Source organism: Eulemur rufifrons, chromosome 23 (genome assembly GCF_041146395.1).
Source record: "Eulemur rufifrons isolate Redbay chromosome 23, OSU_ERuf_1, whole genome shotgun sequence".
Taxonomy (NCBI): Eukaryota; Metazoa; Chordata; class Mammalia; order Primates; family Lemuridae; genus Eulemur; species Eulemur rufifrons.
This window is the reverse complement of record NC_091005.1, coordinates 24253810-24278157: the sequence shown is the minus strand read 5'-3', so window position 1 is coordinate 24278157 and position 24348 is coordinate 24253810. Positions and strand designations below refer to the sequence as shown.

Below are 24348 nucleotides of genomic sequence, written 5' to 3'. Positions count from 1 at the left end.
ATGTAAGCTCCGCAAGCGCAGCAACTCGGTTTTCTCCAACGCTGAACACCTTAAACTTTTTTTAAAATGTCAATAATTGTTTGTTGGATTGAACTGAAGTCTTACCTGGACTTTGACCCCCTCTAGTAGATGCCCACTAAATATGAAATGTGCTTTGTCCGAAAACTTTATCGACTCTACTAGAAGAGGATGGAACAATTAGGAAATAGCAACCCAGGCACTGTCCCAGGCCTGCTGGTAGAAGCGAGAAGGGAAGGGACTTCCTTCCCAGGGAAGGACACTAAGTTATCTTAATTTCAGCTCATAGAGAAAACAAATGGACACTCTCTCGAGAGCTTGAAGGTTACCACATTTCTCCCTCATGCTCAAGACATGTTTATAAACACAGAAGGCTGTAATAAAACTCATGTGAGAGACAAAACTCAGCTTCAGCAAGTGTTTACATTCTAATCAGGACAACAAATCACTTCTCACCAAGAGATGCCAACTCAGTCAGCATGAAGATTCCTGTGCATGTGCCAGGGGTTCCTGCCTTGGGCCAGAAAACCTCCCGATCCCTTCAAGCTGGTTGGTGATTCTAGCTCCCGACACAAGAAGAACAAGAAAGTGGCATCGCAATGACACTCCTGAAACCACTGTCCAGATTCTGCCTGGCTCCAAAGTGCCAAAATATATGGGCCTCTGATATTTCCTGATTTGTCACGACTCCCAACCTAGCTAGGCACAGGACGGTATCAAGGATGATGGCTCCAGAGCTTCCTGAAGGAAAGTGGCCGGTTGCCAAGGACCCCAAAGTGGGCAAGGGCGAAAAAACCGTGACAACCTCCAGGAACCTGGACTTCCCTTAACAACTGAGGTGAACATTTCGTATTTTCAGTTTGGAAGATACTGAAATTAGAAAAGAAGAATGACAGAGGGTACAAATGAGGTTCTACAGGAGGCACCATCCCAAAAGCACAATTCTCATCAATTCACTCATCTGTCCATCATTTGTAACTGGACAATGTCTTTACTACAGGTTTGCATGGAATGGTTGTACATTTTAGACTTCCCCGTTATTAAGAAAATCTGATGGGGACAGTCTTATTGCAGATAACACTACTCAGATTAATACTCGGGAATTGGCTCATACTCCAATAACTGGGGAGAATCTGTACGAAGAAACTGCATGGCCGGCCGGGCGCGGTGGCTCACGCCTGTAATCCTAGCATTCTGGGAGGCCGAGGTGGGCGGATCGTTTGAGCTCAGGAGTTCGAGACCAGCCTGAGCAAGAGCGAGACCCCACCTCTACTAAAAATAGAAAGAAATTATATGGACAGCTAAAAATATATATAGAAAAAATTAGCCGGGCATGGTGGCGCATGCCTGTAGTCCCAGCTACTCGGGAGGCTGAGACAGGAGGATCGCTTGAGCTCAGGAGTTTGAGGTTGCTGTGAGCTAGGCTGACGCCACGGCACTCACTCTAGCCTGGGCAACAGAGTGAGACTCTGTCTCAAAAAAAAAAAAAAAAAAAAAGAAACTGCATGGCCATTCACATTCTATCTTGCAATATGATCAACAATTGCCAGTTCTGTGTCAAGGGATGGTTAATGAGATTCACAAAGTAACTCCTAAATTTACTTCAGTTATTTTAATGTCTGTAGAAGCACTGAATCTTCATGAAAGAGGTAAGTTCTCCCAAGTTCCATGTGCCACGGATACTCAACGCCTCTAGAACAAAGCTTGAGCTTCACACGTGGCATTCATGAGGGCAACAGTAAAGTACCACACAGGGACCTGCCCTCGTCAGACAGGGCAAGGGAGTCTTTCCTGATAAAAGGGGCAATTGAGCTGATATCAAAAAATGAGTAGAAATAATCTGTATGTCTATCTTGGTGAGAGAAGACATTCTAGGAAGAAGAAACAATATGTGCAAAGGCCTTGAAGAAGGAAGCTCCGTGCACTGGAATGACTGAGAAAGGGCCAGTGCACTAGGAACAGAGAGAGGAAAGGGGTGGAGGGAAGGCAGAGCAGGAGAAGTGGGCTGAGGGTAAAGCACAGACTACGCCCAACTTACGATGGTTCAACTTACAATAGTTTGACTTGTGATTTTTTAACTTTCCAATGGTGCAAAAGCTATATGCATACAGTAGAAACTGTACTTGGAATTTTTAATTTTGATCTTTTCCCGGACTAGCAATATGCAGTACAAATACTCTCTCACGATGCGGGGCGGCGGCAGCGAGCTGCGGCTCCCAGCCAGCCAAGGCATGATGAGGGTAAATACCCGATGCTGTACTCTACAGTGTGCCATACTCAACAAATTACATGACGTACTCAACACTTTAATAGAAAATAGGCCTTGTGTTAGATGATTTTGCCCAACTGTAGGCTAATGCATGTGTTCTGAGCACGTTTAAGGTAGGCTAGGCTAAGCTATGATGTTTGGTAGGTTAGGTGCATTGAATGCATTTTCAACTCAATGTTATTTTCAACTTACAATGGCTTTATTGGGACACAATCCCATCGTAAGTCAAGGAGCATCTATATTTTAGTCTTTATCCTAAGAGCAACTGGAATCTATTAATGAGTTTCTACAGGGAGGAGCATGATTAGATCTTTGCATTTGAGAACATTCCCCTGGCTACTATGTGAAGGATACAAGAACCAGACAGTAAAGTACTGCAAAAGCCCTGGGGAATGATGACGATGTCTTGGACTAGGCTGGCAGCAGGAGAGATAAAAAATGGACAGATTTGAGAGAGATTTCAGGGGTAAGAGTTCTCCCACTGGATTCCTGGGGTGGAGAAAGGAAAGTTTCAAGGACGATTCCTCTACGCCTGGCATGCAGATTTAGGTGTGGAGTGGTGCTGTTTCCTGAGTTAGGCAACTCTAGAAGCAAACTAGTTTCAGGGGACTACCAGCTATTGGGCCACTTTGGGAGCCGTGAATATCACCTGCATTTTCCTGTTTCTACCACTCTACATGCCACTCCCTTTACAGGAAACAACCACTCTTCTCACCTCCATCTCTTCGTGTCAAAATCCTCCCCGTTCTGTAAAGACTCAACTCTAGATGTTTCACCATGAAGCGTTCTAAAATCCTACCCATCCAAATGCATCCCCCGCTTCTAAGCTTCCGTAACTCTGTTTGTACCATTATTAGCAACATCATCTTCCACCTTACGTAAGAATTACAAATATAGCTGTTTCCTTCCTGCGTCCTCCGCAGAATTAAGGAAACATAGCAGATACTTAATACATCTGTGTTGGCTTAAAACGAGAAAGCCTTCTTGTTCATTTGCTAATGTGTTCACGGAATCATCCATTCAATCAAATCTTCCTTGCTGAGTGGTCAGGTACCTGTTGAACAGTAGTTCTCAAACCTGATCATATCAGAATTGCCTGTGACGTCTTTTAAACACATTGCAACTTGGCAATACATTAGAATCAACTGGGAGCCACACCTTAGACCTACTAAATTAGTGTCTCTGGAGGTGGGGCCCAAGTGATGATATTTCTAAAAAAATTTCTTGGGTGTTTCAAATGTGCAGCCATGATTGAGAGCTATGGCTATAAAAAGTTGCACAGGTTGTCTCTGATGTACATTCTAATGCTGAATGAGTCTAATGCAGAGAGATTATACTCCAGAGGAAGTTGAAAAGATAACATTTCTGCAGTTGGTAATGGATAAATATTGAATGCTTTTAAAGAAGGGAGTTTGTCAAATGGATTAAACCAAAAAGAAAGAGCAGTAGGCCATTCAATAAATTCACAAACAAAGCACCACTAGCATAAAAAGGTGACCGCAGAGAACGCATGCACCCGTAAAGCATTTGCTTCTTGATTTGGTCAACAAATATGTATTGTGTTATCAACTCTGTATTGGGCACTGAGAACACAGCACTATACCAGACAAAATCCCTGCCCTCATGATGCTTATATTCTAGCGCAGGAAATAGGTAAACACATAAGACATAATTTCAGATGGTGATAAATGTTCTGAGGAAAAATAAACCATGGTAAAAAGACAGGGAAAGGGCCACTCTGAGATGGCTTTGGAACAGAGACCCAGCTGGAGGATCATACACATACATGACCAGAAGATGAGGGTCTAAGGGAGGAATAGGAACTCAGGTGAAAGGTAAAGGGGCAGGAGGAACGGAAGAAGAGGGCAGATTCAAAACAATAATGCAAAAAATATGGCAGGCAATGCACAAAACATTACATGCATTATCTCATGTAAATCTCAAAACAATCTCATAAGGAAGCTACTGTTATAATCCCCATTTTACAGATGAGGAAAGTTGAGACTCCTTGTATGACTGCCCAATATTATGCACAGCTACATGATCAAGCCAGGCTTCAAACCCTAGGATGATTAACTTGAAAGCTAAAGCTCTTAACCCAGGTGTATCTAGGCCTGAGTATTTCAAAGGTGAGGGGGGCTCAAACTGAAATGATTTGGTGACTGATACCAGGGGTCACACAGCCGGCAACAGAACCTCACTTTACAACATAGCATGAGATAGGGGCAAGAGATGTGGTCCAACAAGGCCCCAGCCCCTGAGAATTAGAGTCTACCCACTCAGTTTACTGTGGGAGCAAAGGAAAGCTCTCCACCCCTGCTGAGATCTCTTTTCATCCTTGCCTTTCTGGAAAATACAATTCCAACTACTCCCCAATCATCTCAATCCCCGCCCCCAAAGTCTTCTTGAAATAAACTCTTAGCCTAGGAACTGTATGTGCAGGGTAAAGCTTCAACCCACAGTTCCGTGGCCAAGCAGGAAAAGGCTCAGAGCAGAGACTGAGTCAGTGTTTAAGTGACCCTAATGAAAGCTGACAGGTGGAGGGAGAATGAAGGCGAGCAGGAGAAGCCAAGAAGGCTCATCATATCGGAACGTGACAACTGAAACTCAGACCTGAACGGATTCCAACAGGAACATAACTTTAAACAGAAAATCAGGCAAAATGCCATGTTTCCAGGGACCAGGAGCCTTCCCTTCACCTTCCATCGATATAAATAGTTGTAGCACAAAGCCCTGGGACTCAGTAGGGTAACGGGCCAGCTACACCCCGTGTGGCACTCGGTTCCACCACATGGTAACATCACTGGATGTCATGCTGACTGCGCTCGTCACCGGCCGGATCTGGCTGATTTGGCACACAAGTCCACGGCAAAACAGAACAACCTCCCCACACTTAACCAGTCAAGGATATACGAGTGGTTCCTTGCTAGCACCTCTGTGCCCATCAGGATTCTTTGGTTGCAGTAACAGAATGGAGCATTGGCTAAGATGATTATAATGACTCGGAGAGCAGCTACCTCTGCCTAACGGCAAACCCTAGCTGTGTTACTCACTACTCCTGTGACCTTGCAAATCTTTTACTATCTCTGAGCCTCCGTTTCTTCATCTGTAAAATAGGAATGAGAGAAATCCAAATGAAACTGAGATGCCACTTTTTACCAATCACGTTCGCAAAAAGTGAAAAAGTCTGATAAAACACTGCACTGGGGAGGATGCGGGGGAACCGGCACTATGTTACACAAACTCTACGTCTATACATACACATAGTATATACACGTGTATAGAAACACACACGCACACATGCATATAAACTCTGCTACAAACTCCATGGAAGGCAATTTGACCATCTCTCTTAAAATTAAAAATACATTTATCCTTTGATCCAACAATTCTACTCCTAGGTACTAATTACCACAGATCTCACGTGTGAAAAATGTTACGTAGCAGGATATTCATGACAACATTATTTGTAAAAGCAGAAGACTAAAGATAGTAGGAGTCTGGTCAAATCAGTTATGAAACACATACAATGAAAAGCTATGCAGTATTTTAAAACAATGTACAAATATGGAAGGATCCCTAAGACACAGTGTTGTTCATTGTGAAAAACTATATGAATGTTTGTAACTATAAAGAATATCTCGAAAGGTATTTAAAAAAAAAACTGGGACTAGTATTAGCCTCTGGAGAAGGGAAATGGGTGGCTGGGGGCGTGAGTGGGACAAAGACACTTGTCACCGTATATGTTTTTATGCCTTGTGTGTCCCGCACCACGCGCCTGCGTGAGCAAACAGTGCTGAGAGGCTGCACGCTCCTGGAGTAGCCGGACTAAGACGAAGCACCTCGCCCAGTAGCCAGCGAAGGAAGTGGGTCAACGCGGCGACATCAGGATGCTGGTGGAGGAGGAGGAACGGGTCCTGACTGAGCAAAAGTCATTGTCCATCTCAACATCAAACAGCCTAATTTTGACATTCCAGGTCCAAACAGGGTAGAGAAAAAGCTCCAGAGAAACACTCAGTTTGTCGTATTTCGCTACTAGCATACAGCTGAAAGTTAGTAAAAGCATCAGAGAAGGCACAGCCACTGGGGTATTTGGGGAAGGGTAGGAAATATTGAACCGGGAACTGAGAAATCTGGGTTCTGTATCCACCATTATCTGGCTCTGTGCTTCCAGACAAGCCTCTACAACCTTCTGAGCCCTTCCTTTCCAAGAAGGAAGAGAATGGGATAATCATCTCTCAGGTCCCTTCCAACACTCACGGTCCAGGATTCCGAGGCAGCCGGACCTCAGCTCATCAGAGCCTAGCAGTTGGGTACCACTAGGGCAGTGGCCAATAAACAAAGAGCATAGGATAAATGTTCCAGTCCTTGAAAGAGATTAGGTAATGCCCAATATGACTACACGTAAGTTATCTGTTTCTCTGGTATTATGAGGAATAACAAGATATCAAAGAAGAAAGTGTTCTAAAAAGCCTGAAGCCCATTTGTTCTCCAGGGAAGTGCTCCTCTGGTACGACTCTCATAAGGTTCTCTGGTAAAATGAAACAGTAGCCCCGTAATATCACTTCTCCATCCCACTAATATATAAGGAGAATTACCCCCCAAGATCTTAGATTCCTAAGCAGATTCAAAACAAAGGCAATCTTGCAGAAGCTTAAGTCTGAAGAACAAACTAACAGAGAGTTATTCATCACTCAAGAATTAACATCTTGTGCCTCGGAAGTAATAAAACCAGTCATTGGAAAACAAAAGCAACACGAAGAGGGGAGAAAAGTGAGTCTAGCAGAAATCTATATGCAAAGGTGGGAGAGACCAGAATGAACCACCACTTACATTTTGAACATTTACTCAGTCTTTCCATTGGTGTGACTGACATGCCAAAGTGCCAGGGCAAATAAAGACAGCACAGAATGCACAATCACTAACGTGGCGCTATTATTAATAGCCAAAGAATGGGGAGGTATGTGTGGGAAAGAAACCACTCTAGATCAGCAGCGGAAATGACGGATTACCACGCCTGCTGTCCTGAACCAAATCAAATAACTTAAGAACGACACTTTGGCTGTATTTCAAAATACTTTTATGCAAGTACTGAGTACTCAAGACTATCACCTAGACAAGAGGCAGTGGGGATGTCATTTCCTCCAAGCAACAAATCCAATAGCAAATAATAAAATGAAATACATCTAAGGTTCCTAAACACGGAAGAGAATCATCAGTGGTTCACACATGGGAAGATCTGCCCCTGACCAGTCCAAAATTATTAAGCTGGTGTTCAAATTAAGAGAGAAAAAAAATCTTGGCAGGAAAAATACCTAATCTCATCTGTAATTCTCATTCTGAAAATGTACAAAGTTGCTTGTTTACTGTATTCACGATGCAGAAAGGTCTTGAAATTAGTGCAACTAATAGCATTTGACTTGTTCCCAAGTACAACTTTTGCAAATGCAAGATAATAAAACAGTTTTCATTTTAGTTTTAGTTGTACATGTTTAGCACTTTGCTTCCCATGACTTTGATAGGAAGCTAGTCATTAAGGGGTCAAAGCACTGTCCCTTAAAAAGAAATGCATTAGGAAAAAAAGGTCCTTGCTAATCTTCCTAATCTTATCTTTCACTACTGGACTCACACAAACACCAAACTCCATCCAGTCTAATCAAGTCTGTGAGCAAATCTGTGTTGTCCCAAGATGGTGTCTCCGCTTCTGCCACCTTTGAACACCCTCCACCCACCTCCAACTATCAAAGTCCTTCATATTCCCAAAGGCCAATGTCAGAATCTGCTCTTCTCCTCTGATTTTCTTCTCTGAATTGCTTACTGCCTGGTGCCTTATCAACCGGGAAGACATAAGGCCCAGCTCTTTGTATAACTTCACATGTACCTGCACACAGTGGAGATGTATGATTAAATGACTGGGATGGAGAAAGAACATTTCTCTTCAGATGTGACTACATTAAAATAGGTTTCAAATATAATTTTTGTCCGGTTTTTAAAGTTACCATTCATCAAACTATCTTAGCCGTGTGGAATAATAAAAACTGAAATGCAAAAGAGGAGGATTCCGAGTTTTCAGATTTAAAAGACGAAAACTAAGGGTCTTATAGCATATTGCCCTTTTTATGAGAATATTCTATTCAACTTCTGAGTTTTTCAGATGGCTTAATAAAAAGATCAAGTTCTTTCAGAGCTTGTATTTGCACCCAAAAATGTAATCCAGGCTATTCCAATCTAAACAGAAAACAACACTGTTTAATTAACTGAATTAATAAGGCCAGATTCTTTCTCCCATTAAAGGAAAAAGAAAATTAAAGGGCAGATCCTGAGAACCCCAGCAGGCCACCTTTGCTACTTATGCCAAGCTACGTGGACACCATGTGCATTTAAACTCTGTCTTGGGACAAAAGGGCACTCCACAACAACCAGCCAGAAGACCCGAGCACCAGCTGCAAACACAACTGCTTTCTCTTCTCCTTCCTCAACAAAATGGTGGGGTTGGAATAAAAATCGTCAGCCTCCAGTGGCACTCACATCAAAATCCTTTATAAGGCCTCAATACTCTGACTTCACCTAACGAACAATGTCTGCTTCAAATAGCAAAGGTAGTTCCGGTGCTTATAAAATTATGACCAAACTTTTTCCTTTGTTCTAGCAAAAGACTTCCTGTGAGAAAGCAGTAATCCTTTAAAGCTTTCCAGTGCAAAGGTCCCTCCTGGTTTATATTCCCCCATTTCTGTCCCTCAAAGGAAAAGCTCAATCACATCACAAGGCATTTCTTGGTTCCAAGCTGTACTGGGTCTCAAGGACTCCTGGTGAGGAAAGAAAACTGGTCATTTGAACATCCTTTCCTGGGAGTTGTCTGAAGTGGAGACAAGCAGCAAGGATGAATATTAATATGCCTTCCATCATCAAAAGCTATTGCATACCCAAAGGATGATAAATATTTTAATCAGTTTGCAGCTTGTCTAACGGAAGTCAGTTTATTCCTCAGGGACTTCCCTAGTTCTGTGCCCAAAACCTGTCCAGTACATGCCGCTTTCTCTATATAATTTTGAAAATTACGAACAGCAAAGTCCAAGCTTTGCTGGGGAAGTCATTTAATTTTATGACAATTTCTTAAACTTTTCAAGAATAAGGAAATCTAAAATATGAAGGATGCCAACAAATGAGACAAAACACTACAATTCTAAGTTTTAGCAACACTGCTACTCTGGGAAACTAATAACCTACTTACTCCTCTCATTAAAAAATAAAAGAAGATTTTTCCATATTTGCATAAGTCGTTTGCCAGTGATTGCTCAATCTTCTCAGCTATAAATGCCAAAGGCATAGAACAAGACATTCCTCTGTGTCCTCCTTATTATTACTTTAAAAAAAAAAAAAAAAGTTAAAGATGTTTTGGTGGTATTGTTGTGAGGGCTGTGTTTGTTTAAGAATAAAACTAACCCAAAAATATTCCTGTTAAGCAGAAGGTAATATTTTAGGAAAATGCAGAGAGTTAAAAAGAATTTATTAAAGGCCATGCTGATCAACATGGGTGGGAAGAAAAGGCAGGACTACAACACCGACCCCACATCAATGCCTTCCTTTAACAAACATGTGCTGAGTACCTACTATGTACCAGATGCTGTTCTAGGAGCTGGAGAAACAATAGTGACTAAAACAGACCAAGTCCCTGCTGCCCTCCATGGGGACTGTATCAGGTAGAAGCAGACCATATACAAATACATAACTGCAGGTGGAGGAGAGTAACGGGAGCACAGGAGAGCAGGGCAGGGCACTCTTAGAATGAGACAGTGCTCGGACAGAGCAAGTCTCTCCAAGGAAGTGACATGAGCAGAGACTTGAATGAAGTGAGGGAGCAAGTCATGCAAATAGCAGAGGGAAGAATTTTCCAGACAGAGGCAACAGCAGATGCAAAGACCCTGTGCAGGAGTGAGCTGGGGATGTTCTGAACACAGTCAAGCAGCTAGAGGAGGCGGGGAAGGGTGGAGAAATGCAAGGGGTCAGGGGTGTGGACGGATCCTGCAGGGCATTGAGCCATTGCAAAGAAGGTGGATTTCTGAACATGATAGTAGGTTTGGACCAGGGAAGTAAAATGACCTGACCTATATTTTTGTTTGTTTGTTTGTTTGTTTGTTTGTTTGTTTTGAGATAGGGTCTCACTCTGTTGCCAGAGCTAGACGGCAGTGGCACCATCATGTCTCACAGCAACCTCAAGTGATCCTCCTGCCTCAGCCTCCCAAGTAGCTGGGACGATAGGCACATGCCACCATGGCCAGCTAATTTTTAAAAGATTTTTTTGTAGATGCAGGGTCTCACTGTTGCCCAGGCTGGTCTCAAGCTGCTGGCTTCAAGCAATCCTCCCACCTCAGCCTCCCAAAGTGCTAGGATCACAGGTGTGAGCCACCATGCCCAGCCTGACCTGTATTTTAAAGAAATACTCTGACAGGGGTAGACACGGGGTGGTAGAAGCAGGAAGGCTGGTTAAAAGGCTACTTCCACAAATGATGGTGGTTTTTACCAACGTGGTAGCACAGGAGGTGGTGAAGGGTGGTCAGATCATGAGTATATTTTGAAAAGAGAGTTAACTGGATTTGCTGATAAATCAAGAGGACTCCAAGATCTTAGGCTGAGCAACTAGACAGTTCAAACTATAAAACTGTGAAATACTGGGGCAAAGATTGTGGGATTATAAGAATCAGGAGTTTGGCTTTAGATATGTTAAACTTGAGAGACTTATTACTGGATGGCTGAATACTGCCCACCTTTTTCAATCAATGTTCAGGGTACCCCAGGATGTGAGACTTCAGTATCAAGAAAATATTAATTTATTACACACGCTGGCATATCCCACCACTTTCATCCTTTAAAAAAATTCATTGTTGACTACATTAAAAGTTTATGTCATTAAATAAAATATAAAACTTCTTAAACCCCCACCATGTGTTAAAGAACATCTGAGGCATAATTCTGGGTAGTTCATAATTTCTCATTTAAATTAATAATAGTTAAGTAAGAGGCTATATATTATCAAGCTACTACCAGCTCCAAGTCTTCATAACCAAAGCAGATATATCTAAAACACTGAAGCTTAATTTTGAATATTGCCTTAATAGTCCAGATTTTTACTTGAAGGCTAATTCTGTCAATCAATCAAAAATGAGTAGGAGATTATCTGTCTGAGATTTTTATACACATCAAGGAAAAATTTACAACTGAGACTGTCACAGGTGGTTCCAGATGGGCTGAGATCATGTAAAGAAAATGCAAGGAAAAAAAAAAAAGAAAAGAAAGAAAGAAAAAGAAAAGAAGTCAATCATAGTTTACTTATTAGGGAAAAGATATTAAAAATATCACCTATAAATGATTGCAGAGATACTTTGAGGAATATAGAAAAAAATGATATATCACAGTTTCTCCTTTGGTTAAAAAAAAAAAGTGCCATTATTTTGCAGATGTCAATGAGGAGAGAGCAGGATGGTGGTTATGTTACCCTTCAGGCATGGAAGGGCCGATTTAATGTGCTCCCAGAGCTCTCTGGTAAGTCGGTTTTTGGCACTGAGAACACATTTCTCCATAGAGACATTTTTATAAAATGTGGAAAGATTCCAGCCCAGCCTCCCAAAGTATTTAAACCACAGTGGATAGAAACATTACAAGAGTAGCACTGCATTCCAAATTGTTGCGAGCCCCTTTAGCTCCTGGATTGAACCCTAGTTCTAAAGGAAGGGAAAAGAGGAAAGAGAAGGGATCCTGTCGCTATGGGAGACTCAGTCCAATGACCGTTAAGTAAGGGCTCCTAAGTTGAGGACTGCTCACATTTCCTTCTAAAATCAATACTGGTGATGCCTTACATGTATGTGTATTTTAAATTTTACAAACTTTCTCATTTGACCTTTATAACAATATTATTCAGAGTGTCACAGTTTTAGAGATCATTCATTAACCAACACAAGAAAAAAAGGTCCTATCATCTTGATAATATTCCAAATAAGTGGCATAACATCTTTTGGAAATCCTACTTCTCTTTCACAATTGCAGGTGTGTGGTGTTTTTTTTTTTTTTTTTTTTACACTACTTCATTCTTCTACACTGAGATTCTTCTAGGATATTTCAAAGGTATTTATAATAAGGTAAATAACAGACTAGAGCTGAATTTAATCCTTCCAACCCCACTTCCCTCGCCCCGCCCAAAAAAAGCTAGAGGAAATAAAGTATACATTTGTGTTGTATTTTTTTTACAGGAAAAATGGAAATTCCTGACACCCCAATCTGGCATCAGGGTTTCTGAATTCACATGTGAAATGCTATGATGGTCTGCTAGTCAGAGCAATCTAAAATAAATTCCAGCAGCCAAGGCTAAAATGGCACCCCAGGGAAAAGCAGCAGGGTCTTCACACCTTTACCTCAATCTGAATTTTAGTATGGTGAAAATTATTTAAAACAACAGAATTCATCTATTTTTTTTCTTTAGATGAATGTATGAAATGTGTGTGCACACACACATGCACGTATTAATTAAAGGTTGGCAAAATTGAGCCAAATCCTCTGAAACCAAGACTAAAATAGAAACCTTGGCTGTTTATTCCAGTTTTTCTCCCCACACACTGACAAGAGAGATGGCCAAGCTTTCACTTGGAATTTCCCAGCTCTTGTCACTTTGTTTCACCATCTTGGGCTTTTTCAGTCTTGTTCCCATTGTGTGCAGAGCAGGGGGACCGTGAAAGCTCCTCCTAACATTCCTGGGATGTATCGGGCACAGCCTAGTGCTTGGTACCGATACAGCTCAACTCTCACACAGCACACGCAAGGGTTAAAAACAGAAAGTCCTACCCACTGGTTTGCTCTGATGTTCCTGGAGATATTGTCACTGGATGTATCCTCAGTAGAATTCTATTCAACACCTCTGTCTTTAAGTACAAAGCTGTAGGCTGTAGCAGCTTTAAGAAACATAAGTATCCCTTTTTTCTGCTGCACAGTATCTGTGTGTGAAATTCTCTAAAGGGGTTTAAGTATTTACCCTGAACACTATCAGACGGTTTCTAAAATTTTCCTTATCCAGGTTGCAAAAACACTTCAAAGAGAATCATAAACACAGTCCTTTGTGCTTTTGATGCACATTCTGTTTTTGAGGCTTAAATCTGAATTCTCTTGGAATTGTACATTTCCCCCCCAAAAGGACAGGATACACAATTTTTCTTTTTAATTCATTACTAAATGTGTAGCAACTAAGGGGAAAAAAATGGAAAACTCTGAAAGAAATTCAGAGGACAATCAAAGATGGAATCAAAACTTTTTAGAAATTCATTGCTAAATTACATAGCAAATTTCCTCCCAATTTGCTTTTAAAAGAATGATACAGCTACGGGGAATTGGAGGGGGCGGGTAGGTAGGGAGGGAGGAGAACGGAAAGAACCAACCTTCCATGAACACGTTTATGATAACCAAAAATGTGACACAGAGATTTTAAGCTACTATGGCTAAAATTGACTTTTTCTTTTTTCCAGATTTTCAAAGATAAACATAAAGCTTCCAAAACTCAGTGTCCGTGTACCTATTCCAGAATTTGAATTATCAGGTGCTGGTGACTGTTTACCTGCCTCTAATCTATGCTTATCTTTGAGTCACTCAGCACTGTCGCAGTAAAAAAAAAAAAAGAAAGAAAAGAAAAGAGAGAGAGAATTTAAATTTAAAACTACTATACATCTCACACCAGATCCTAAATTATTATAATATACTCTGCTCCTAAATCACAATGCTAACCCTGAAAAATAAGAGACAGGATTATATTAGCTGATGTAATTTAGTGTGTACATTAAGACTAAAAGGAAGGGGAAAAAAATACATATATATATAAAACCTATATCATGTATATGTATATATATAAATTGGTGACTTTACCATTAACAGGAACAAAAAATTTACATTCATATTTATATCACTTTCTTCCTCACATCCCCAAAAATCTTTAATCCTAGAAGACAGTTTAAAATGAAATCTGCTAATTGAACTATGATACAATAGCAAACACTGGTCTACTCAGTGTATATTTCAGCAAATGAGAAAGCAGCCTTGTTCCTGGATTCAGTTATAAAGAATTTAATCTAAAGCACTGTGATGATAGCTTCACTAATCTCTCCAAAAACAAACAAACTGCTCCTCAGCTCAATGTCTCCCTGTGACTGTGTAACCTACAGGAGGGAAGCCGGCTCCCGGCGCAATTTACACAGTCAATTTCCACAGGCCAAAATAACAGAGGGAAACATATGACTCATCTTGAAAGTAAACTATTATAACTAACTTGTCAGGGACAACCTTTACATTCTTAAGTACATTTCTCTCTTAAAACTTTAACAACAATAGGCCGGGCGCGGTGGCTCACGCCTGTAATCCTAGCACTCTGGGAGGCCGAGGCGGGTGGATCGCTCGAGGTCAGGAGTTCGAGACCAGCCTGAGCAAGAGTGAGACCCCGTCTCTACTAAAAATAGAAAGAAATTATATGGACAACTAAAATATATATATACAAAAAATTAGCCGGGCATGGTGGCGCATGCCTGTAGTCCCAGCTACTCGGGAGGCTGAGGCAGTAGGATCGCTTAAGCCCAGGAGTTTGAGGTTGCTGTGAGCTAAGCTGACGCCACGGCACTCACTCTAGCCCGGGCAACAGAGTGAGACTCTGTCTCAAAAAAAAAAAAAAAAACTTTAACAACAAGAAACTGGTTACATTATTAAATAAAACACCTACTCATTTTCCACATCTCTGCTCTCCTGTGCCAAATTTTAACATAAATGGGTAGAATTAAATGTAGCCTATAGGCTACATTTAGCTTACCTAACGTAATTATATGTTGTGTTTTACACTGTTTCAAACGGATACATTAAAATAATCCAGTTTTGGCTCCTACCCACTAAAGTCAATAAAGGTTATTAAGGCCAACTGCCATATAAACGCATTGCTATGCCCGGCAGAAGAAATTGTCAGGACAGGAACTGCAATTCAAAACATTCAAAACGATCAGGATCTACTTTTTCTTCTAAAAGAAAAACCAACAACAAAAAAGCATGAGGAAATTTCTCTCTAGTATATAAATCATCAGTACTTTCGAAAATGTTTACTTCGGAAACTGTTCTAGAATATTTCTATTGGATTATACCAAATTGATCTTCTTTTTTTTTTTTAAGGTCAAAAGGAAATGAATAAATGTCATCAATTTAGAGGATTTCACACCTAGCATTCTTTTCTGTATCACTGTGAATTTGATAGTGTTAAAACATTTTTATAGGTAAAATAAATGTCAGTTGTGCAAAAGAGCGATACCAGACCCTGAGAGACAAATGGCCTATCCATTGAATCTCTGGCTACAGCAAGACTTCCTCACCTCACAGGAGATTTCAGCTTTTCATATTTCTCTTTACCCAGAAAGCAAAGCTTGTACAGCTTCTTTCAAATGGTAACTCTCTCTTATCCTGAAGAGTCTCCTCATAATACAATAATCTTGGATGGGCGGTTGGGGGGTAGTGGGTTGGTTAAAAAAAAAAAAAGAAAAGAAAATACAAATATTTGAATAGTGTTATAAATGTTATAATACCTTCTTGAATAGGGAGCAAAGGAGAGGAGAAAGGCTAGCCTAAATTCCTGGATTAGAAGAAAGGGTTATGTTGCTTTGGGCTTAATGGCTCATAAATTCACGAGGTAATATTCAGGGAAAATGTGATATTTTATCAGAATGTCATTCAAATATAAGGTTTAACATTTACATCACAAGAGCATGCACAGAGTAAAACTATCCTCCGGGAGAGAAATGGCAAGAATAAACAGTGTGATAAAAACGGCGCTTGCTGCAAGTAGAGGATGGAGGAATTTTAGAGACAGCTGACTAAACTTTTTGAAATATGTGGCTGGTTATGACATGTGAAGCAATTACCATTAATGGAGGAAAAGTGATTTCAAAGCTCATTTTCCATTCTTCTGTATCTTTCCTGAGACTACACCTTCCAACCACAAAGTGAAAAAATGAACACAAAGAGAGAAATCACAGCGTAAGTCTCTTCTCTCATACAAGGGCCGTCAAAGGTTGCTTTACTCATAAGCAAAAGGGGAAAAGTAATGCACATATTGCCTGAGGTTTTGTATTTTATTTTCTCAGCAAAAGAGATCGATGTTAGGTTGCAGAACAGACAAAAAGCATAGATTAAAGAAATCTTTCCACAACACACACACGTGATTTTATAATTCAACAAAAAGCATAAAGATAAAGAAGAATCATTTGTCTAAAATGATAATAGTTTTGAGTAATATATTCCCTGGAAGCAGAGTGGATGCATTCAGAAATGCCATTGAGATTAGTCTAATTCTATAGAATCCAAATGTGCGCCAAACACTGCACTTTTTATGTTAAATTGCTGTTGAATTTGTTAACCCACAACTGATTTCCTGTGTTATGGAATCTTGGAGATTACAGCTAACTTGAAGCAACAGGGATAATTCTTGACAGTTAATGGTGCATTTGTATGCATTTTCCTGAAAGGCCAGCATCTTGGGCCCTCACACCAGTAGCTCAACATTGCCCCCTACTGCTTGCAACTTAAAAAAAATATGCAGTGGGCTGGTACCAGCTAGGAATCTAACCGGCCAGTGCCAATTGCACCCTGAGCACACAAATACCAGCTGGCACTGCACTACCAGAGCCACAGCAGTGTACACCCTGCCAATGATTATTTTCTTCTGTCTCTTCCAATAGCAAAAACAAATTTTAATGAATTTGTTAAAAGTCATTTTAAAAGGCTTGCAGCGATGCTTAAATTTAATTTAGAAGGACTGTCCCTTTTATCTTGGCCCAAACCTTCACTCTGCTGATGACAATCACACTAAAGCCTGCCGAGGACAAACACGGAGGCCACTGATTTCACTCAGAACACTTGGGAATGCCACACCAATAGCAAGGAAACGAGCTCTGGAAAATTCACAGGGTTGCTCTTCTTTTTAGTATTTTTTTATAGGAGAGCTATAAAATAAATAGAAGATATTCCCCCTAACTAATGTGCCACTGCCACCAAATTAAAATATATACATATAGCTAAATCTTTTAAATGAATTCATAATGAGTATCACTGGTAAGCTCACAGTATCAAAGATTTTACTTAAAAAAAATCTCTTGAATGAAAGCAATTAATAAAATATTTTTTTACAAAGTCAGTGTGAGTTCCTTTGTTACTTGTTCTGCAACTCTAATTCACAGAGTTGTCAAATTACAATTTCAAAGTCAAGCTGATGTCTTACAGTCAAGGCTCATCAAGTAAAGAGATTCTAACTCATATGTAAATGGACAAAATCAGAATTATACAGTAGCAGAAAAAAAGTTTCCCTGAAACTGAAGCTGCCTTTATCTATATACATCCCATAAAAGTGGAGAATACTCAACACAGGTTTAGTTTAGGGATAAAACTAAGGAGATTTATGCACAGACTTTTCATAACTTCCAATTCAGTTTTACAATGCTCAGTTCTGCACTGACTCAGGTCTTTGGAGAAATCAATTTGTGTGATACTATTAATACACTAATAGAAGGATTATAGTATTCCCTCCTTAGACATATATCCCCGATAAGGCATGGTTTAAAGATTTCAGGGGATGTCTGGAAAGCAAAGATTTTTGGATTCTGACCCAGACTTTTAAACTGGGGCCTTCAGGGTTGTGACTTGATATATTCGTGATTATAAAATAGGGATTAGGGTTGATGTTCTGTTAAGTATTCTTATCGCAATAACAATAAGAAGAAGAAGAAGAAGGCAGAAGAAAACTTTTGGAGGCGATGGATAGATTTATGGCACAGATTGACGTGAGGGTTTCCTGAGTGTATACTTACCTCCAAACTCAAGTGGTATACATTAATTATGTACGACATTTTGTATGTCAATTAGACCTCAATAAAGTGACTTAAAAAATAAAATAAAATTAAGATTAGCAATAGCTATCCATTTCTGCAGATTAGTGCATTGTTTCCAGCACATTTCAAATTCCGTGCAGTGATACTGTCTCTAGAGTTTAGCAGGCTTTTGTCACTTTTCTAGTATATTCCAGATTCAACTGTTTGGAGGCAGGACAGTGAGGTAGTGAAAGGCAAGGACCCTAGAGCCCACCTTCTTGAGTTCAAATCCCAGCTCCCCAACCTAGTAGCTGTGTGACATTGAGGAAGTTACATAAGCCCTTTGTGCTTCCATCTCCTCATTTGTAAAATGGGGAAAAAATTATACCTACTTTATGGGGTTGTCATAAAAGTTAAAGAAGTTATATAGAAACACTTAGACTAGTGTCTGATACTTAATAAGCATCATGTGTTTGCCATTATTACTGTTATTAAATCGACTCAATTGAAGATCTCCATGTGGCTTCAGCTTGCCTTCCAGCTACATTTCCTACCACATCCCCTGCATTCCTGCTCTAGTCATACCTCCCTTCCTCTGTTCTTGTTTTTACAGTTCCCGGAGCCTAATGTTCCTCCCCAGATGCCTCATCCCATCGCATTCCTCCCCATCCAAGGTCCCCCAAGGCCACCCTCTGCCATTTCACCACAGTCCCAGCTCCAGTGGTCTAAATTTAATACTCCCTCCTCTGGACTGTGCTTTTTTAAAAATACCTCTATTATAGGATTTCATTTTAGCTACCATAATACCTGGTGATATCCGTGTCCCTCTCCTTGTGAAACTGATCACAGTGCTTGAGAGCACAAGCTCTGGCGCTAGACAGCCTGCATTTCCATCTTGCTCTTCTACTTACTTGGTGACGTAGGGGAAACACTTAATTTCTCTGCCCCTCCGTTTTCACATCCATAAATTAAGTCCCATAACAGGTTCAACACCTCTAGCATTGTTATAAGAATTGAAAAAGTTAATACTGGGAAAACATTTAGAATAACGCCTGGTGCATACAAAAATGCAAATGAATTTTAGATATTATTGCTGAGTTGTTCTCCTTTCATGGCCACTTCCCAGCGTATGTTTAGCACACTGCTTTATATGTCAAGAACACTCAATAAATGTTTACTGAACTGAACTGAGGTTGTACTGACAAAATCCTGGCGATTGCCATTACCTTACCAAGAATAACCTAACTCAATAACTTGGAATAATGAAATATACGTTTGCCTATGCAAATTAGGCAGCAGAGGATTAGTATACAGCACAGCATCCCATAAAATACGGCCCCAGACTTCATGTACTTACCACGCCTTCCATCTTCTTCCATAGTTCCTCCAGCTGAGTCATGGGTTCACACCACCAATCAGTGCACTTTTTGTATCGATTGCCTTGAAACCAAAACTGTCGCAGCCACTCAAACTCGACCTGTGAACCATAAACAGAAGGTGGTGATTATAATGCCCTTGCAATGGATAAGCAAAGACAATAACTTCATTACTCAATTCTCTTCCTGTAACTTAACAGCCGTAGGATGAGAAAGGTGAGAAAAGCTCAGCCTAACCAGTTCCCAATATTAACTTGGAATCTGTAGGGCATTTCTGCAAATTCAAGAAAAGAGTAATCTTAAAGCTGAGGTCCTCTTAGAAAGACAACCCAGTTCAGGCTGGAGAAGGGTTCTCAATCATATCTATCAGTCAGATGTGAGGAAACTGTAAGCCAATCAACAATAAATATCGAGATCCTATATTATACAGCAGCCTGTATTATACGATGGGAAAGACATAACTGAACAAAATCGATAGACCCTTCCCCTTCCCCTGCCCTCCCTTCAAGCCAGAGTCACGGTGGAAGGGTCCACGAGGAGAGGCATGTGGGAAGGCTGTCTCAGAACCAACCTCATCCCCTCCCCACATATCATGCCATGCTGAATGCTTTGCCTGAGATGCCAAGTTATACTTCACCCATCATTCCCCCCAACTTCATCTGTGAATTCCATCTACACCACCGAGCTTTCTTGTGGAAACTGACAAGCTGATTTTAAAATTTACATAGGAATTCAAGGTGCCTAGGATGTGGAGAAAAATATAAATGGGGAGAAACAGGGCAGGAATCCTCACACTGGTTTCTGAACTTAACATAGTCGCCAAAACTGGGGAATAGGAGAGGACAGGAGGGTCCATCAACGAGACTTCATATTTGTGTTCCATTTCTTTTGGAGGAAAGAGTAAGCACCATTAGCTGGGGGAATGAATGCTCTTTAAAAAAAATAATCATCAAACAAAACATGTTTTATTAAATGTCTTCATTAAAGACTGGTATTAAAAGAAAAACACATACTAGGAGATATCAATTGTAAGTTTCTAGTTTGAAAATAAAAAAAAATTTATCCAGGGGCCATAAGGAGCTGGTGATAATCTTAGCCTATATAACCAAACAATATAAAATTAATTATGGAGGTATACATTAAACCTACATAACCATTCAAGTTGTCACTTGTCAACTCAGTCAAGGCAAATGACAACAGGCAAAAAAAAAAAAAAAAAGTTAGCAAAAATACTAGTACAAGCTGAGTGTCCCTTATGCAAAATGCTTGGGACCAGAAGTATCTTGGATTTTGGAATATTTGTATTATAGACTTATTGATTGAGCATCCCAAATCTGAAACTCTGAAATCTAAAATGCTCCAATGAACGTTTCCGCTCAAAAAGTTTCGAATTTTGGAGCATATTGAATTTCAGATTTTGGGATCAGGAATTCTCAACCTGTAATTTATTTTCCTTCCTATGACTCTATTATAGTAAACTTCTATTGTTTGCTGCCTTAGCATTCTTCCTTCTATTCTAGCAAAACCCTCCTAATCATTTGGTGACCCATCCCTTCCCCAATCTCAGTCCATGTGCTCTGGACAGAGCTCCAGCTCCAACACCAGGAGTGGAATGTGCAGCCCAGGTCTAGGCCAATCAGCCTGTTACATTTCTCTAACCACAGAATTGGGTTTGAGGGGAGTAGGTATATGTTCAATCAAAATAAGTCTCAAGACCGTGAGAAAATACAGGAAGAAGACTCTGTAGCTATTTTGCCAACAAATGGGAAGAATAGAGCCAATACAGTAGGTGGTGGCTGTAAGATAAAAAGCTAAAAACCAGGTCCTTGGTGACATCAACTGACCCTTGATCAAGCTATTCCCAAAGCCCTTTTTATTTAAGCCAATTCAGGTTGAGTCTTCTATCTCTTGCAACTGAAATAATTCCAATACAGATAGATGAGAGGCTGAGTTAACCTTTGGAAGTATAAGAAATTGTTTTCTATCTATTTTCCAAGTCTTCTATCACTCATCTTCAACTTGAAAATCAAATTTTAACATCAGAGTATAACTCCATTGATTCTAGAAACTCTTATTACCACTGCCCTCTAAAGAAATGTAGAGCAATCATAGCTTCATGTTAGGTTGCCTGGCTGCGCTAAGGTGATCGTGTTCCATATACAGATACAGAGCTACTATAATCTTCACCTGTTACCACAAAGAATTTTTGTGTTTGTTTATCCATATTAAACTTTCAGGAGGCAAACAAAAGCAACTTGTGAAGATTTAACAATGGAGAAAATGGTTCAAATAGGTAACCTGAGAACACCAAGTCATATGAAAAGGTTTTAGTTTACATTAACTAAATGTTTGTTTGATATGTAGAACTGATTTCAGTTAAACCTGTTTAAACAAAACAAAACAGAACCAAAAAGGAATGCAGACCGTATTAAAACAACAGTTGCTAAACCTTATCTGTGGTATTAAAAGACAGTGGTTAACAGACATAAACTTGAGAACTTTGAAAGGAGAATGAATAAAAGTACAGTTCGACTTCTGTAAAGATACAGGTTTAACAACATATTTATTCCAAGGAAAAAATGAGTTCTTTTTCAGGGACTGCACGTGAAATTTGTTCACACTATAGGAACAGCCTGTCAACAAATCATCAAGCCCTATGTTAGCGATAGGTTCGACAGGTTTTAAAAGGTTTTCCAATCCTTGGACTGGTTATTTCCGTTGAAGAGGACAAAATGCATAAGCCTTGGCAACCTAGTATCCCAGGAAATAACATAAATTACCATATGTCATTAGTTCATCCAAGTTACCAGGATACAAGAGAATCTGGATTTTAGGAAATTGAAACTCGGAAGCAAGGAAAAGGACATATCTGAGGACTCTGCTAATGGACAAAAGAGCAAAGAAAGAGCCATGTCCCTTTTAATAAATAATGCCTTCATCAGCCTAACCATCTTTTGAGGCAGAGGCCCAACTATCTCTTGAGGCAGATAGTGGTTATGGTTAAGAATAAGGGCTCTGGAGTCAGTTCAAAAGTGGGTTCTGGCCGGACAAGGTGGCTCACACCTGTAAGCCTAGCACTTTGGGAGGCCACTGCAGGAAGATTGCCTAAGGCCAGGAGTTCAAGACCAGCCTCAGCAAGAGCCAGACCCTGTCTCTACAAACAATAGAGAAATTAGCTGGGTGGGATAAAATGCACCTGTAGACCCAGCTGCTCAGAAGGTTGAGGCAGGAAGATCACTTGAGCCTAGGAATTTCAGGTTGCAGTGAGCTATCATGACACCACTGCACTCTAGCCTGAGTGACAGAATGTGACCCTATCTCAAAAAAAAAAAAAAGTGGGCTCTAATACAGAATAGCTATGTCATCCATCTGTCATCTGTAAAATAGGGATAATTATTAATATATAATAACCACATAGGTTTGTGATGAGGATTATATAGCTTAGTAATAAACTGCCTACTATATATCAGGCACTTGCTAGATGCTAAGAATACAAACCAAACAAGACCACAAGGCTTCAAACTTACTGTCCTCAAGCATCTCACAATCACATAAAATTTTCTGACCAGGAAAAGTTGTAACACCCATGTGAACTCATGCCCACCCCTTTCCACTAATGCCAGTCAGAAATGTTCAACACTGAGGACCTGCTCCCAACCGAGTGTTATTCATGAGTCGAAGCCCTGCCCACGAGATGCAATCTTGGTGGACATCAAATCCATGGGCATGCATTCTACTCAATTCCATGGCCTGACTTTTTCACGTCAATGTTGTAGATAAAAAATATTGTAGGATTCGGCCGGGCGCGGTGGCTCACGCCTGTAATCCTAGCACTCTGGGAGGCCGAGGCGGGTGGATCGCTCGAGGTCAGGAGTTCAAGACCAGCCTGAGCAAGAGTGAGACCCCCATCTCTACTAAAAATAGAAAGAAATTATATGGACAACTAAAATATATATATACAAAAAATTAGCCGGGCATGGTGGCGCATGCCTGTAGTCCCAGCTACTCGGGAGGCTGAGGCAGTAGGATCGCTTAAGCCCAGGAGTTTGAGGTTGCTGTGAGCTAGGCTGACGCCACGGCACTCACTCTAGCCGGGGTAACAGAGTGAGACTCTGTCTCAAAAAAAAAAAAAAAAAAAAATTGTAGGATTTTAATCAAATGCCAACTTCATCACTTCCCCCGTTGCCAAGAAAAGTAGTTGGCTCTTTTCTTAAAATTAATTAAGGAAGCAAAAAATATTTCCAGCTGCTTGATTCAGAGTTTGAAATAAAAGAAAAAATTGTTTTCCCCCTAAATTCTGGGAATTAGAAAGGAAAGCTGCAGCATGGGCATTGCACAAAAACCAAAGGAACAAAAGGATCAGGACTTAGAATACAATGGAAGCCTTATTACGTTAAGGATTAAAAAAAAAAAAAAAATCAAAGCCTAACCACACTGAGTGACTGGTAAAGTTCTAATCACGACAGCAGTAGGGTCTTCCTCTCTTCTCCAGAGCTGTAGGCCCCTCCAAGGAGGTTCACAGCTACCAGAGCAGAAATAAAGAGACAGGCCATCAGGAGGACAAATGTTGATTTGATGCCAAAGAACATTCCACGGGCGATATATATCCCTGTGACGTGAACAGCAGGGAGACAACCCGCAGGACCTCTCTCAAGGTTCTCTGAGTCTTCATTATGCTTGCGAAGGAAACTTCCTGATTTCGAACACGCACTTAATAAAAATTCACTATTCTCCAACCTTTTGAACAATTACAATATAAAGGGGAGTTAATGCCCACAGGCATCAGAAGGGATACTGACAGCTTAGAGGCCCTGCAGGA

General features: G+C 40.4%; 1 protein-coding gene across 2 annotated transcripts in view; it reads right to left on the bottom strand.

Annotated features, from left to right (window-relative positions):
- FTO (FTO alpha-ketoglutarate dependent dioxygenase) overlaps nucleotides 1-24348 on the bottom strand; it is a 353424-nt gene that overhangs the window by 177813 nt on the left and 151263 nt on the right. Inside the window, exons 7-8 of one of the 2 annotated variants that reach the window (XM_069456646.1) lie at nucleotides 19511-19630; nucleotides 8106-8168 (exon numbers count right to left, since the gene is read on the bottom strand). In XM_069456646.1, coding sequence (XP_069312747.1) covers nucleotides 8106-8168; nucleotides 19511-19630 — 183 coding nt within the window. The remainder of the gene's footprint in view (nucleotides 1-8105; nucleotides 8169-19510; nucleotides 19631-24348) is intronic. The other variant, XM_069456647.1, reaches the window with a different exon arrangement.